This window comes from Ursus arctos, unplaced genomic scaffold (genome assembly GCF_023065955.2).
Source record: "Ursus arctos isolate Adak ecotype North America unplaced genomic scaffold, UrsArc2.0 scaffold_19, whole genome shotgun sequence".
Classification (NCBI taxonomy): domain Eukaryota; kingdom Metazoa; phylum Chordata; class Mammalia; order Carnivora; family Ursidae; genus Ursus; species Ursus arctos.
The window spans coordinates 43,976,098-43,992,853 of record NW_026622863.1 but is presented as its reverse complement, the minus strand read 5'-3'; the positions used below and the strand labels follow the sequence as shown (position 1 = coordinate 43,992,853).

General features: G+C 59.7%; 1 protein-coding gene across 1 annotated transcript in view; it reads right to left on the bottom strand.

Annotated features, from left to right (window-relative positions):
• ACTN4 (actinin alpha 4) overlaps positions 1-16,756 on the bottom strand; it is a 70,731-nt gene that overhangs the window by 5,254 nt on the left and 48,721 nt on the right. Inside the window, exons 7-16 of the mRNA XM_026482378.4 lie at positions 15,520-15,601; positions 14,658-14,743; positions 10,348-10,440; positions 7,647-7,877; positions 6,903-7,050; positions 3,335-3,485; positions 980-1,088; positions 673-813; positions 417-599; positions 192-326 (exon numbers count right to left, since the gene is read on the bottom strand). Coding sequence (XP_026338163.1) covers positions 192-326; positions 417-599; positions 673-813; positions 980-1,088; positions 3,335-3,485; positions 6,903-7,050; positions 7,647-7,877; positions 10,348-10,440; positions 14,658-14,743; positions 15,520-15,601 — 1,359 coding nt within the window. The remainder of the gene's footprint in view (positions 1-191; positions 327-416; positions 600-672; positions 814-979; positions 1,089-3,334; positions 3,486-6,902; positions 7,051-7,646; positions 7,878-10,347; positions 10,441-14,657; positions 14,744-15,519; positions 15,602-16,756) is intronic.

Sequence of the window (16,756 nt, the reverse complement as noted above, 5' to 3'; positions counted from 1 at the left end):
ACACAATCCCAGACCCTCCCAACCCCCGGAGGCTGTCATCGCTCCTGGAGCGGGGCCCCAGGCAGATCCACCAGGGAGGACCAGGGACCCGTCGCAAGGACCAGGCGGCCTCCCGCGCACTGCAGTTCCCTCTCCACTCTGCCTGGAGAGGCTCTGCTGGGCTCAGCCAGGCTGGGGCGAAGGGCCCTCACCTCCATCTTCGTCTGGATCCAGGGCCCCACAATGTTGGCCTGGCTGGCAAACTGGCGGCGGAGGTGCTCGTTGGACTGCTGCTTGCTCTGTTCCTCCAGGAGGGCGTGGTCCCGCTTGGGCACCAGCTGCTGCACCTGGGGGGGCGGGGGTGAACAAGGGCAGTCAGGGTGGCGGCCCCTCACCCCGCCAGCCCCGCCCCGGGCCCCAGCGCCAGGCCCACCCACCTTCTCCCACTTGGAGTTGATGATCTGTGGGGTGACGGTGGTGTAGGGGTTGCTGCCCGACAGCTTGATGTGGTTGCTCTCAGCGATCCTCTGCGCCTCCTTGTGGATGGCCAGGATGGCCTCCCGCTCCCTGTCGGCGTCCGGCAGCGTCGACTTGAACTGGTCGTGAGCTGAAATCAGGCCCTGGAAGGAGGAGATGGCGTGAAGGGCCGCCCGGCCCACAGACGTCCCGTGGGCGGCGCAGGTGGGAGCCCACCTCGATCTCCTCGATGGTGTGGACGATGAACATGTCCTGCAGGTCCTCCATGGCGCTCTCCATCCAGTTGTTGAAGGGCGCCGCCCGCTTGGCGTACTCCAGGTGCAGCTGGTCAATGGTCTCCAGCTGCTTCTCCGTTTTCTGGGGCGGGTGGGCAGGGATGGGACAGAGGGGGGAGGTCAGTCGGCGAGCAGGTGGTTGGCGGTCCAGGGCACCAGGGGGTCAGAACGTCCCCTCCGGGTGTCACCCGCCCCCCCACCGGCCCCCAGGGGCACAGGGCTCCGCGGGTGACGTCACCTGCCCTCACCTCCAGAGCTTCCCTGCGACTCTGGGTCAGAGAGCCGAGGGCATCCCACTGGTCGCAGATCTTCTGGCAGCGGGTGTTGACGTTGTGGGAGTCGTAGTAGTCCAGCTCGCTGTGGGTGGGGCACGCGGCCATGAGACCCGGCAGCGGGCAGGCAAGGCCGCACTGGGTCCCCCCAGCCCCCTGGTGCCAGGTCACCAGTCCTCGATCACCCCCCAAGCCCACACCCTCCCCAAGGCAGGAGGAATGCAGACGGGAGAGGTCATAGAGGGGTGGGGACAGGGGTCCCCACAGCTGACTGGCTATGAGACTTGATGTCATGACACAAGAACGCGGGGGCCCCTGCAGTGCGGCTGCCAACCATGCCTGTGTCTGGACTGCTCTGTCACCCGAAAGTCCAGCAGAGCACACTGCTTAAAGAATGGGCTCCCGGGCCAAGTTTCCTCGATCTGAATCCTGGCTCTTTGATTCTGTACTCGTGTGACCCCAGGCACGTGAATTCCCTATTCTGGAGACCTCAGTTTCCCCATCTGTGAAATGGGTGTAGTTATTGTGGAGCTCCAGTTACTGAATGCGTGTGAAGTGCTACGAGCAGTCCTTGGTCCCCAGTGGGTAAAGGTACCGACAGTGATTAAAGGGGTTCATTTTAATGAACACAAAGAAAAAATGAGCAGCAAACCTGCGAATGTCATTCTAACCAATTAATAATACGCGGTAAGAGAGAAGTGGGCTGACGCAACAGTTCCTGGCCCCTCACGCCTCCTGCCCCTACTTTCCTCCTGTCCCAGGATTCCTTCCTCCTGGGCTCCAGACAGGGATGGGGAGCAGGGAACAACTCTGGGAGGAACAGGACATGGGGGATGGGGCCGGGGGCCACGGCTGGGCTCCACAGAGGGGCCAGGCAGCCTGAGCGCCATTCTTGTCTCCACTACCCCCAGCAGTGGGACCGTGGGCAAGGCTCTCGGCCTCTCTGTGCCTCAGTTCCCCTTCCATAACACGGGGCTGCTGGGCGATCAAAGGAGCTGGTACATGTGGAGAACGGAGTGCTCTGAGTTTGTGCTGCTGCTTTTCACCAACACTCAGCTGGGCCGTCTACTCAGGCTCATCCTGGTCAGCACTTGGCCCTCTGACTCATCTTTGGGGGAACAGACAGCACCCCCAAACCACCCTTCCTTCCTCCTGCAGGGCCACTGTCCAGAAAAGCTGCCTCAGCGGCCGCCTGCTCCTTCACTCTGGAGAGCGGGTGCCACACATCTGTTCCTGGTGCCTGGGAGGCAGGCTGGCCCAGGACTCACTCCAAGCCTGTTCCCCATCAGCGTCTAGGGGCTTGCCTGTCAGCAGCGGAACATGCCCATATCCCACCTCCCACAACCGCTGTGGACACCTGTACATGTGACCTCACTCGCCTCCACCTGGGCGTGCCAGGCCCTCACGCTCAAGCCTACAAGAAGCTGCAAGACCCCAAGGGACCCTGTCTTCCCCTGGCCGTGAGGGTCCCCTGGGTGAGCAGTTGAGCACTTCTGCCTCTGGCTGAGCAAATAGAGAACCCCCAAAACAACTGGGCAGTGCAGAAGGAATGAGTCAGGGAGGAAACTGGCCCTGCTGGTGTGGGGCTCCACCAGGCACTGCAGCTGGGCCCCAGCCTTGTAGAAACAAGCAGAACTTTGGGGATGATTGGCAGGGTGGGGGGCGTCTGTGGAAAGGACAGCTCTAGCCAAGTATCCTATTTTTTGAGCAGACGGCTATTTTGGGAGCTATGCCGCCCTCCAGGCCCTGTGGATTTTCCATGAAGTAATGGCCTACGCCTCCCACTGCCGGGTCCCTCCCTGCTGCTGGCCGCTGTGCGGGTGGAATAAGGCCCCATTCACTGGCTCTGGAGTTCGGTGTACTAACTGTGTGCTTGAGTTTGTCTGACGGGGGCGGGAAAGGGAGGGCGAAGAAGCCGGCTGCCTGCAAGCTCGCACAATAAGTGTATTCTGAGCAAGTGAGGGAAGGGGCCGCGCAGAACAATGGGCCCTCTGTGCAGCCCAATCCCCTCAGGGAGGAGCGGGTAGGAGCAGCGGGGGCTACGCTGCCCCCCACATCAGGGGGCCAGGGGGTCTCTCCTTGGTGTGGCAGGCAAAAGGTAGAGCCCTGGGGACCCCTATAGCCTATGGCATCAGAAAAGGGGTCAGAGACCTCCTTTCTGCCTGAGAAGAGAGATCCCACTCCATTTCTCATCTGAGGTTAAGACCAAGTGGGCAAAGGCATCATCCTGTAAGGCCCCTCCCTGGCATCTGAAAGGAGATGGGGGTTGGGGGTGGGGAGGGCTGGGACGCCCCCCACCCCGGGGCAGGGACGCCATGACCCCTCACGTACTTGAGCTCCTGAGCAATGGCCGCAATCTGCTCCACTCGGTCCTGGTGTGCGGCCAGGTCGCTCTCAAAGGCCTCGTGCTTGCGAATGAGGGCTTTGATATCCGACAGGGTGGCTGTCTCGTAGTCCCGGTGCTTCAGCATGGCTTCCTTCCCTGGGGGCGGGCAGAGGGCGGGAGGTGTTTAGACAACAGTGCAGTGGGAGTCCAGAGGGCTGTCCAACCCCAGAAAATGGGATCCAGACCCCACATACTGCCTGAGGATGGTGCCATGGAAACGAGAAACTTCAGAACCCTTCTCTTTGCCTTTTCAAGGGATCCCTAAGCCCAACTATGGCCTGGATGGAGCTGGGAGACACTGTGGGGCTGGGGGGTCTGAGACAGATATCGCAATTCAACCTGTGTGTTCTAAACTTAGGGCCCTTTATCAGTAAGGTAAGGACTGGACAGTGCCACCGTGGCTGGAAAGGCAGACACCCATTCCTGGAGGGCCAGCGTCTGGACCAGCAGCTGGGGTTCAGCCCATGCCTCGGCAGGGTGGGAGCAGGGGGAGTGTTCCAGTCAGAGCTTTCCACGGGCCCAAGCCCTTGTGCCTGCGCCCTGGCACTTGGGGGCCAGGCTCCCTCGGGGTGGGGTCCTGTCACACACCTTCGTGTCCTTCGCCGTCCTACGCGACTTCTGTGCGCACTGAGGTAGGGCCCATTGTCAGGCCTTCGAAGGAAGACAGGCGCACTATGATTAGTCCCGGAGCCTGGCTAATTATACAGCCAGGCCAGAAGCTCCAGGAAGCCCTATACGCAAGCGGAGGTGCTGCAGAGAACAGGGTGGGGAAAGGCCAGTCTGCTCGGGTGGCTGGGACCCCTGGCTACTAAAGGTGCTCTGCTTCAGGGAAGCCACCTGGGGAGCTACCCCTGGAGTGGCAGCTCAGAGACCCACTCCTCAGCCTGGCGCCAGAGCACGTGAGCAACAGCTGCCTGCCTGGGGCAGCAACCGAGAGGCGCTCGGCCTTCCCCCACCTGCTCCCTCATCTGTAAAACGCGGCCCACTCCAGCACCTGGTCTCAAGTCTCAGACAGGCGGGCACGGAGCTAGTACCATCCGCATGTCAGCTGCCCCGAGGGCAGGGCCTGGCACGGGCGGGCAGGAGGCGGCAGCCGGGGAGAGAGGCTCCACAGGCCTGGCCGCCCCAGCCCTGGGGCAGGAGACTTAACCACAAAGGCAAGCTTGCAATTCCCTCCACCAAATTACTTTCTCCCAAGGGTGGGAACCCGAAATAGCAGGTTACCACTTCTCTGCCTCAGCAGAGTTTCAGCAAGGGAGCTGGCAAGGGGGGCACTGGGGAGACTCAGGAGGAGCGGCCTGTGGCCACGGATGCCTTGGATTCAGGCCAAGAGGCAGCCACAGTAGGGATGCGGAGGCTCGTTTTCATTCCCCCCCCACACACACAAAATCCAAAACCGTCTGCACAGCATCCACATGGACCCTCGACCCTGCAGGCTGTGGGGGATGGTGAGGGAGGCTCGGAATGATGGTGGCTCAACCCTCTCTGGGCCCACCCCTCCAGAGAAAGGAGGCTGCTAGCCTGGGATCCCAGGAGTGTAGAGGGGACCAAGAGGTCAGTCTGTCCTCCTGTGTTGCATAATTGGCTGGTTCAGAGGACAGAAGCTTCAGGTCTTGGGAACGAGAGTGGGCAAGCCTGCCTGGGGGCTCCAGGCTGACGTGAGGGGCAGGGCCAGATGCCAAAATGCCTGCAGGGAGGCAGGGGTGGGGCAGGGGCGTGTGGAGGCCGCTGAACCAGTTGGGCCCTGGCTATGCACTGAGCCAACTTCTCCTCAAGGCCTGTGGGGGAAGGCCAGCCCCAGTCATTCCCAGGGGAAGAACTCTGGGAGGCCATCACACCCACACTCGGCCTCAGGACACCATCCCCCCGAGCCCTCTGCAGCTCCACGTGAGGGACCGAAGAGCTGACAACAGGGGCCAAGAGGCCAACAAGGAAAGCGCCCAGGGATGATGCCCAGAGCCCACAGAAGGACGGACACCGATAAGGACAGGAGGAGACAGCTGAGCCCAGGCGTGGAGCACGGATGCTGTAAAATCCACTTAGATGCCCAAGAGCCCTTGGACAAGAGAAATGCTCTGACAAGAGGCTCCCCGAGCTGGGGCCTTGACACCCCCCCCAAAAGTACTGGGCTCAGGGAAGAGCTGGATGAATGAATAAATGACCAAATAAACTCAATGGCACCCCCCGCCCCGCCTCCAGCACGGACACGCTGCTGCAAGGCTGAGGCGGTGCCTGCACCCCCAGCCCCAGCAGACTCCCGAGCCGACTCTTCATCACCTTGCCCACATGCTTTCCCCAGTAGAGGAGGGACAAGGGTGTCGCTCTGGGCCTGGCAGCTGCTGCCGGAAAACAGCGGCCTGCACAAACGTGATGACGGCATTAGCGGCACCGCAGCCAGGGATACGGGGGACCTGGGCCCGGGTCTGCAGGTCACGCAGGGTGGCATGTTCGTGGGCCGGCAGGGCTGGGGTGGGCTCCGTACAGGTATCTCTCGGGAGATTTCAGCATCTGGCCTGTGCCGGGGCTGCCCGCCCAACAGCTAGAGGAGCCCCCAGAGGCTCAATGAGGACCTGGTGGGGTACTGTGGGGTGCAAGGATGAAACCACACTGAGCCACACGAGGAAGACTGAACTCAGCCGGGCACAGGCGAGAAGGAGGCGGCCACAAGTGGGCGGGCGGGAGTCCTGGCTCGTGGCTTTCCCAGGCACCGGCCGATTTCTGAAGGCTTTCAGGCCCCCGGGATTTGGAATGTCAACTGCGGTGTGGGTCCTGACTGAGGGCCAGGGACGTGATGGAATTCCACATCTAGAGCCAAGGGAATAAGCAGCTGCAGAGCTGCTGAGAAACAGGAGGCACCACTGGCTGCCCCTGTGGGAGAAGCCATCCTTCCGGGGGCCTGGACCCCTGAAGGGGAGAAAGAGCTCCCAGGGCGGGCGCCAGCGGCCAGTGAGCACCATCTGCAGGCCAGGCAGCTGACCCCAGAGGCGGTGGCTCCCCAGGCACGCCTGTAAGGACCGCACTTGGGCACACAGGCCCATTCAGCACAGGCTCCTCTGTGTGAAGCCCACGGTCACAAAGGGAGCAGGAGTGCGAAGGCAGGTGGAATATCTGAACACGAGCCTCCAGGGGTGGGGGAGCCCATCCCCTCTGCCTCCCTGGCCCAGCAGGGGCACCATCCTCAGGGAAGACACGGCACAGTGGAGAGGGACAAGGGTTCCCTTCTGGCTGGAACCGGTCTGAGGTTCGGCTGTGTTCCTGGAGGACAGCAGGGGGCCAGGCAGGGGCCTCCCTATAAGTAGCCTCGGAGGCTAGAGCAGACGGGGCAGCTCAGCTCCGAAGCGTTCCTTCTGCCTGGGGCTGGGTGAACCCAGAGTCGCATTTCTGACAGGCGCATTCCCAAGCAGCAGGAAAGGGGGTCTGACAAACAGACCCAATGACACAGGAGGGGCTGTGCAGGTGCGCATGCGTGCGGGTGTATGACGGGAGCAAATGGAGGGAGCTGGGGGACCGTACCGTCGGTCCAGGCCTCGTGGATGGAGGCCTTCTGCCGGAACTTCTCTGCCAGGTGGTCAAGCCGCTCCAGCCTGCGGATCTCATTCAGCAGCCACTCCTCGTAGCCCTTCTCGGCCTGCTCCAGGTGCTGCCAGCCGTTGTTGATGTCCTGTGGGGACACAAGACGACTGGGCTTGCAAAGGGGAGCTGGGCCACCCGGCCAGGCGATGCCTCCCTGAGGGACGCTGATGGGAAGGCAGGCAGCGGAGACGGGCTGGGTTCACGTCTAGCCCCTGCTCCGCTATATCCGCTTGTCTGGACGAGGCCCAACACACGGAGGATGAAATCCCTTTTTTGCATTAAATGACTGATGATGAAGGAATGCCATGGGTGGCGCTATGGGAGCCAGGTGACCCGGCAGTGAAAACCATCCCTCTCCTGAAAAAGGGCCTCGAGCACTCGGCAGTCCTGGAATCACGGCCAACTGGGGGGTCCGAATTCAAACGACATCACACAAAGTAAGGTGTGGTTTGGGGACGGGTATAAAATTCTAGGGAGTGATGGCAGGAGGAAGAATGTGGTAAAGAGTCACGCATCCCCCCCACGCCCGCTGCACCCCACAGGCTGGGCCTTCTAGTTAAGAAAGCCTCATCCGGCTGAACGGTAAGGCTGGGGGTGGCACGGAGCCGCCCCTCTGCCCCCTCCCACCCCCGCAGCCACAGGCTGGCTGGGGAGTCAGCACGCGACCCGGGCCGCGGCGCTCACCGAGACCATCCTGCCCTCGGAGGGCATGAAGGCGGGCCGGTTGCTGAGGCGCAGTTTGGTCTGCAGCGTGTTGAAGTTGATCTCCAGCTGGCACTTCTCCTGCACCTTGGGCGGCTTGTGCACACGCCGGTAGTCCCGGAAGTCCTCCAGCTTCTGCTGCATCTCCTGGATGGTCTTCTGCGGCACCCGGTCCTCCAGCCAGGGGATGGTACGCCGGATCCACTCCAGGAGCTGCGGGCCCACCAGAGGCCTCAGGGCGCTGGGGAAGCCTGGCCCCGCTCACGGGCACCAGCGGTGGGTTTTCAAGTCCCCCCCCTCCCCGGGAGGGACCACTGCTGCTCTCTGGCCTGACTTCTCCATGACACCCGCTGGGATCCTATGGCTGGAACTATGGGGATGTGCATCCCCCTCAGAACCACTGTGCTGCTCTCTAGTTATTTCCTGTTCACCCCTTTGTTCCTGGGCTTCCTTCTCCGCAGATCGAAGCAAAGCGGCCTCGACTCAAGCGCCCCTCCCATTACATCCCACCACACGACCCCACTCGTTGCCATGTTCGCTGAGCTCAGCCTAAGACATATCTCACTGCTTCCTTGCTCATGGGCTGGAAGCACCGGCAGGGCAGAGCCCACAGCACGCCGGGCTCACTCTAAGGCAGCCAGTGCACCAGGCACAGGGCCTGGGACATAAACAATTTGACAGTAAAATTGGGCGGGGGAAGTGACACTATTTTTATGATCCTTTCGTATCTCTGATAGAGTGAGGACAGGTACAAACAAGCAAACAAACTGGACATTCTAGAACAATCCTTGGAGAGGAAAATCAGTTATTGTCCAGCATAGATATGCTTGAAGAAGTGGTTCCCAAATGCCAAACTCTGGCAAAACGAGAAAACCAAGGAAAAAGGCATCTATGCATCTTTACGTTATGATGCATGGTGCCAGCTGCCCTTTCTTGGGGAGCAATGGGATTCCAAGATAGGACCATTTAACCTTCTCTTGGTGTTAGGATGGTGGTAACAGACAGTAGCTTCTTCTTTTAATGTTTAAAAATTTTTAAGTAATCTCTTGGGGCGCCTGGGTGGCTCAATTGGTTAACCATCTGCCTTCTGCTCAGGTCATAACCCCAGGGTGCTGGGATCGAGCCCCCCCCCCCCCCGTCTGGCTCCCAGCAGGGAGCCTGCTTCTCCTTCTCCCTCTGTGCCACTTCCCCTGCTCATGCTGTCTGTCTGCCAAATAAATAAAATCTTTTTTTTTTCAAAAAATAAAATCTTTTTTTTTTTTTTAAAGATTTTATTTATTTATTCGACAGAGAGAGACAGCCAGCGAGAGAGGGAACACAAGCAGGGGGAGTGGGAGAGGAAGAAGCAGGCTCATAGCGGAAGAGCCTGATGTGGGGCTCGATCCTGCAACGCCAGGATCACGCCCTGAGCCGAAGGCAGACGCTTAACCGCTGTGCCACCCAGGCGCCCCTCAAAAAATAAAATCTTAATAAAATAAAATCTTTAAGTAATCTCTACACCCAATGTGGGACTCGAACTCACAACCCCGAGATCAAGAGTTGCATGCCTCACTGACTGAGCCAGCCCGGCGCCTCGCTAATAAGCTTTTTCTTTAAAAAATATCCTTGGGGCGCCTGGGTGGCGCAGCGGTTAAGCGCCTGCCTTCGGCTCAGGGCATGATCCCGGCGTTCTGGGATCGAGCCCCACATCAGGCTCTTCAGCTATGAGCCTGCTTCTTCCTCTCCCGCTCCCCCTGCTTGTGTTCCCTCTCTCGCTGGCTGTCTCTATCTCTGTCAAATAAATAAATAAAATCTTTAAAAAAAATAAAAAATAAAAAATAAAATATATCCTTAACTTGGCAAAACAAAAAGCTAGTCACTATAGGCTGGCTGTCAAACACTTTTCCAAATATTCCTGGTTCATGAAACTTCAAAGTCTGGGAACCACTAGTCTCGAAGAGCAGTCAAATCACTGCTCTCCAGAAGCTTCAATATTTTTGTTTTTTGTTTTTAAATGGAAGTTTTTAAAATAAAGGATGGAATCCAGAAGAGATGTACTATACACCCATGTTCCCAGCGGACCTTCCAGGTCCAGGCTCTGGATTGGGGCTGCCTGGGCTTGAACCCCAGCTCTCATCTACTAGCTGCGCACCTGGTGCCTGACCCTCTGGGCCTCCGTTTCCCCACTTGGGAAACGGGTGCTACGAGTTCCCTCCGCCCAGGGCTGCTCTGGAGACAGCGGATCCTGTTCAGAAGTACAGGCGCAGAGCCCGCTGCGACGAACCGCAGTCCTGTCACTGTACCAGCCCCGGGGTCTCCCTCCATCCTACGTAGGCAGTCAGCCTGTGGTGAGGGCACGGCAAGTTTCTTAAAACTGCCCCGATGATTCTGAAGTGGTGGGGTGTTCAGGACACTCTGTCCTTGAGTACCTCTGTAGGACCCTGCACTCCAGACGGCAGGAGCCAGGGAGCACGGTGATGATGCTGGTATGATCCTGAGCTGTGTGAAACTAGCCTGGAAGGTCACATGCTGGCTCGGCCACACTCCAGTCTGCAACCTTACGCCCTTACCTAGGAAGGGTCCTGCCGTGCCTGCTCTTGCCCCTCTGCAAGTGTCACATGATCTCTGGCCAAGAGTAACCAGAGGCAACCCAATCCTCCCACTCCGGTGGGGCCACCAGGGGTGCGGTGAGTGGCAGACTTACATCACTGGCCAGCCTCTCATAATCTTCCATGAGGTGCTCATTCTCTTGGTTGACGGCCAGCACCTTGCAGATCCGGTTGGCCGCAGTCTCAGCCTGGGGCAGGGGAAGCGCAACGGTCAGGGGTGCCTGGGGGTTGGTGACCCTCCCTCCTGACAGGTTGTCCCCTGAAAGCTGGCCCATCCACAGCCCACACAGCACTCCCCAAGGAAGGAAGGAGAGAAGCGCAGCTCCAGCAAGATGGCACCCTGAGCAGTTGTGTCCCAGTGGGTTGTGCCGGCGTCCCCACAGCTTACCGCTAAGCCCCCCCGCCCCCAGCCCCAGATAGCTGGGCCCCTTGGCTCCCTTGGCCTGGACCCTGGAGGTGCTGATGGGGGCCAGGGAGCCCTCCCACTGTGGGGGAAATGGGTTAATAGGTCCACAGAGAGGAAGGCCAAGTAGTGAGGCTGGGTGGGGCCCTCCACTAGGCCAAGCCCTGAAGGAGTCTCCCCCTGGGTGGCAAGGTCTGCTGCAGAGAGGCCAAGCGCCAGAGGGCTGTAGCTCAAGGTGGAGGTGCTGGTGCCCCCCAGAGAAGTCTGCGCACAGGCAAAGCACATGTGTCCCCTTCCTAATCCTCCCTTTGGAGGTGGGTGTGGATGGCTCATTGGGCAGAAGTCACAATCCACGGGGCAGAAGGGAGCGGTGGAGATTGTGATCAGTCTCTGCTCAGAACTACGGGACAACGTGCTGCCTCGTCCTGCTGGGGGGAAATGCAAGAGTGGAGAAGAAGGAGAGCGAGGGGGTGCCACATGGGGAGAGGAGAGACTAGGTACCTTTCAGGAAGCACAGAAAGGGTCCAAGAGGAGAAGTTGAAACGGCAACAGAACAGCAACAGAAAGAGTGAGGAGGGTCTATGGAGTGGTGGGGAAGGAAAACAGAGAGGCTTGGGGATGGCCGCAGACCCGCTAGCCAAGGCACCAATGCCCAGCCTCTCCCATGCACACGCTGCTTCTGGGACAGGCGGGGAGGTGAGTGGGGGGCCAGCTCCAACTGGTGTGCCTACACGTGTGCACACACACGCACACACCGTGCATCACGCGGCAGGACACATGCCAACGGCCCCAGGCACTGCTCCTCAGACAGTGCCGGAAGCAGAACTAAGCAGAACTAAGGTCCCAGCTTGGTGGGGGGGGCAGGGGGGGTGTAGGTCAGTCCCTGTCCCCCCACTTGGAGAGACAAGGGGCACCCTGTGCTCAGATCCACCCGTGAAGGTGGGAGCTGCTAGTCAGAGGTGCTCTGTTTCACCGCTGAATTCCCGGCACCCCGCTCCGGGCTTGCTAGGTTTCAGGTACTCAGAGTTGATGAATGAATGAGCAAACAAAGGAATAAGGAGCGAGTGCTTAGTGACCAGAAATAAACTATCAGGAGAGAATGGGCATACTTCCTGCGAGGTCTGGAGTTTGCCCTGCGCTTATAAAACAAAACAAATGCCAGAGAGCACTCTTCTAAGAGACCGGATTGAGTCTCTGAGAACAAAAAGCGGCACTAATAAAAGCATCGCAGGGCTGTCGAGAAGTAAACACAGGCTAGGGGAAGCTGGCCCCACGGCTGGGGAGGCCTGAGTGCGGCATGTCCCTGGTGAACAGGCAGCTCCCAGCAGCCTGGCCTTTCCTTCCTTGCTCACAAAAGGGGCCCAGCTGCCTCAGAAATCCCCAAATGCTCTGGCCTGAGCTCTCCTGCCACCATCCGCTGCCACAAAGCCCTCAGGCCTCCCAGCCCCCACCACAGTGGAGTCCAGCGCTAAGCCCAGGAGGGCAGTTTGGGCAGGAGAGGGTGACGTGGTGGGCAACGAGGCTGGCTTGGGCCTGCGGAGCGGTGAGTCCAGTGGCAAACGTGCTGTTAGTTGCATTGGGTCTGAGCCCCCACCCCGCTCTTCCTGCCTGCGCCCCCCAGCAGAACACTGCAAACACAAACTCCAGCCACACACTGGGTGGGTGGGGAGAGGCCACGGGGCTAGAAGGACCACGGTGGACAGGGGCACACCCTGCAGGCTGCTCCGACCGCCCAATCACTGACTGAGCACTTACGGGGCTGGGCACCATTCTAAACGACACTCTTCACCTATGTGAGTTCATTTCATCCTCAGGACAATCCTGAGACAGGGATGGTACGACCCCCGTTTTACAGATGGGGAAACTGAAGGGAAGGGATTCATCTGAGGTCATACTTCTAAGAGGTGACAGAGAAGAGACCAGGGCAGACTGCCCACAGAAGGCCCCTGCTGGACCCGTGGCCCCGAGGAAGGTGGTCCACAGGAGAGAGCGGGTGCAGTCCCGGTCCTATGACTCTGGGAATAGCTCCCTACCTCTCTGAACTCTGATTTCCTCCTTTGCTACGTGAAGGCAACGGCATCCACCCCTTGGGGCGTGTCTGGGACTCTCCTAGAGCCTGTATGTGCGCAGTTGTTGGAGGACTGCCTAGCGTGTAGTGAGCGCTCAGTTAACGAGAGCTAGTTTCTCCTTCCCCGCCCTGCCCACTTCTACCTGGTGACGCGAAATCAAGTCACCGGGAGTACACTGCTGCCCAAGACCAGAGACCGGGAGGCAGGTGCAGGCGACAAAGGTGCCCAGGCCTCCGGGCAGGGGTTCTCTCCCCAGGGTCAGCGGGTGCCCTCTCGTGGAAGTGGACAGCTGCCACTGGGCACAGACACTCCTGAGTGCTGCCCGTGTCGGCGGCCCTGCTGGGGATGGGGGCCCAGCAGGCTGGGTCGGCAGGTGCAGGCCCAGAGAGGAGTTAACCTGCTCAGGCCAAGTCCTCCCCCCAGGCATCCTGGAGGGGAAGGAGCCGTGAAGAAGGCTGGAAAGGCCAATGCTCCCCAGTGAGAGCGCCCAACCAGGACAGCAGGCAAGTGGCCAGGCGCGGGTCACAGAAAGAAGGGCAGGGCGACTGAGCGGCCAGGAGCACAGGTGCCGACCGCAGCTCTGCGGGGAGCTCGCCGCCCTGTCTGAGACACCAGGATGCCACCACCGTCCTCATAGGGTGGGCTGTGTTCACAGAGAATATCCGTGGCATGTCGGCACCGGAGGCCCACAGTCACGAGAACCCTGCCTGACCAGGTCTGTCCTCACGCCGGGGCGGCCTGCAGGGTGGCCTGGCCAGGGCTCCAACCACAAATGGGTGGCAGGGACATGAGGGGACAGCGAGGGCAAGGCTCTGGCTACAGCAGTGAGGGGCGCTCCCGCCCCAGCTCACCTTTTGAGCCCCCGAGAAAGCGTGGTAGAAGCAGGACACGTAAGTCATGATGGCCTTCTCATCTGGCCTCAGAGTGCCTACAATATCTGCGCAGAGAGAGAGAGAAAGAGAGAGAGAGGCAGGAGAGAGTGACAGCTGCAGGGAGGGTGGCCGGGACCGGGCCCGAGGCTCATGCGGGAGGAATAGCGCTTGCTCTGGACTGGAAGCCAAACCCCGGCTCCAGCAGCCTGGGCGCATTTTGCGGAGCTTTTGTAGAGGGAAAGGGGGAAGTCCAAATAGGTGGATCCCTTTTCTAACCAGAGCTGGGTCTGCGACACTACCTACTGGCTTTGGAGAGGAAGCCTTGTGTAGGGCCAGAGGGGTCAAAGGCTAACCGATCTTTCTGAAAACATCAGTGAGATCATGTCTTATGCAACCAGCTACCACCCCTAGAATAGACCGCCAAATGGTCTCTGGGGGCCGTTAGAATAAAACTCCTGATCCCAGACTACTGTGATTCTACCCATCTTGGCCCTATTACCATCTCCCACCTCATTTCTCTCCTCTCGGCTATTCCTTGAACAAGCCAAGCTCATTTCTGCCTCAGGACCCTTGCACCTTGCTCTATCCTCTGCCTGGGAAGCTGCTGACTTTCATCCGGCAGCTCCTGCTCATCACGGCGGGTGCCTGCGCAGGTCAGCTTGCAGAAGGGCCCCGCCGCGGGCCCCCAGCTGAAGCAGCCCCTCGGCATCTCTCTCCCACCAGCCTGGCCCATGTTCTCTACTGCGCTCGTCACCACGTGGAACGATTTGATCTGTGGCCACGCCGGTCACTGGCATGTCAGCTCCATGAGATAAGGGATCCTGCCTTAGTCCCTACTGTATCCCCCGTGCCTGCAACAGAGTCTGGCCCAGATCGGGCGCTCAACAGACACTGTGAGCAAAGACTACATGGGCAGTGCCGCCCGGAGTCGGGGGGGCGGCTTCCAGTCGGAGAGAGGCCACTGCCGTCTGCAAGAGAAATGAGGTGAGCGTGGGAGGCGAGAGGCAGCAGCGGCATTGGGCAGTGGCGGCGAGGTGGGCCTGCCTGGCCCTGCCCGGTACCTTCTGCGCTCCCGAAAAGGCATGGTAGAAGCTGGACACATAGGTCATTATGGCCTTCTCGTCGGGCCGGGCCGTGTTCACGATGTCTGTAAGTGAACGACAAGGGTTAAACCGCCCAAGTAGGGGCGGGGGGGGGGGGAGGGGTGGTCGCTCACTGGGATCCAAAGTCTCCCAAGGCCACAGGCATCCCAGGAGAAGGACCCTCAGAATGGATTCAGTGACCCCTGGTGACTCCAGTGGGCTTGTCCACACCCTCAGCCCCTCCATCCCCTGTGGTCTCTAGAAAGGCCAAGGCTGTGGGAACTGGATCAGAATGAGGCCACTTCCTCTCTCTGAGAATGGCCTCAAGGGGCTGCTGGACAGTCAGCCCCAGGGGCCAGAAGAGGCCAGAGCCATGGGTCCTGGCTGGGGGCGGTGCACGGGTGGGAAATGGAGCAAAGCCGGAAAAGGAAAAAACAAACACTCCACTTTGATGGGCTCTGGCCTCCAAGCCTGGGGCAAGCAGGGCAGGCAGCCGCCTTGGTTGTTTGAGGAGCCAAGCCTCCCTGGCCACCTGGCCTGCCCATCCCGAGAGAGGGGCAGGACTCAGGCAGGGCTCTGGCAGGACACTCGAGCCCTGTTCCAAGATGTGACCCTCGGAACCCATCCTCTTCAAGCTCCTCCTTTCCCGGCTTCCCCATCCCTCCCTGAGACTGTCCGGTCTGCTCAGGCTGCTCCCGCTGTGACTCCCGGGCAGGACGCTGTCCCCGGTTTGGCCAGCACCATTCAGCCCTTCTCACTGGCACAGCCAGCTCCCTCAAGTTACCGCAAGACATGCCCACAACAGATCAGGCTGGTGACAGAACAAAAGGGATGTACTTACCCTCAGCATCCAACATCTTGGGGATGTCTAGGTATTTCTCGGCCACTTCGAAAGCATTGTTCAGGTTGGTAACGGGGTCATCCTTGGGGAGAGAGGAAGAACTCTGTCAGGGGCAGGGTACAGAAGCACATGGGAACAAGGCTGGCCGGGAGGGGAGCCATTCTGGGAGGGAGCAGGACCGGAAAGGGTTCTATAGGCAGTTCTCAGCCCCCCGTGCTGCGGTGGGGACTGGAAGGGGGACACCCAGATAGAGTCAGTCCCCACCCAAAGGAAGGCCTCTGGAAATCTTTGTGGGGCAAACTGCCGACCTTTTCTCCAGAGAAAATGCACGTGAGCTCTTTCATTATCCTGTCTAGCCCTCCAGACCCCAGATTAAGACCTCTGCTCTGATACCTGGGAAGTGGGGTCCAGACCAGGCACTGGGGGGTGACGGGGAGGGGGTAAACTGAGAGCCTCCGTGGTCCAGCCTTCCTGAAGCAACCCTTTGCACTGTCTCCCCAACGTCCACAGAATTAAAGACCCTCCCTCATGTGCCTTAGTCCGTGTCCAGCTAGAGCCCAATCCGACTGCTCAGCGGGGCCTGAACAGGCCAAGTGCAGGCTTGTGTCCCCTCCCTGGGAATGCCCCCCCAGTTGCTCTATGCTGCCCCTCCTCCAGGGGCCCTTCCCCAACCATGCCAGCTCAGGTTATCCTTCCTCCGCAGCCCTCATCTGGCTCCCTACCCCTTCCCACCCCCATTCAGTCTGAGTGCATGTGCACGGCCTTGTGGGGCAGGTTTGTTCTAGACACATTATCCTGCCTTCTCCACTAGCTGGGAGCTACCAGAGGACAGGGCCTTGGTCTTACAGGATCGTAAGCTTTGTACAGGCAAATCAGAAAGGACCCAACACAGGAAACACCTGCTGGCGGTGACGGTCTGGAATTCCTTACCCCTTTTCTCCGTTAGGCAGAAAGCAAATGCTTCCAGAATCTAAAAGGTTAAGGGAGGGGAGCTAGAAGGCATGGCTGGCCAGGCCCTAAAATAACTGTGGGCAGGGGCGCCTGGGTGGCACAGTGGTTAAGCATCTGCCTTCGGCTCAGGGCGTGATCCTGGCGTTCTGGGATCGAGCCCCACATCAGGCTCCTCCGCTAGGAGCCTGCTTCTTCCTCTCCCACTCCCCCTGCTTGTGTTCCCTCTCTCGCTGGCTCTCTCTATCTCTGTCAAATAAATAAATAAAATCTTAAAAAAAAAAAAAAT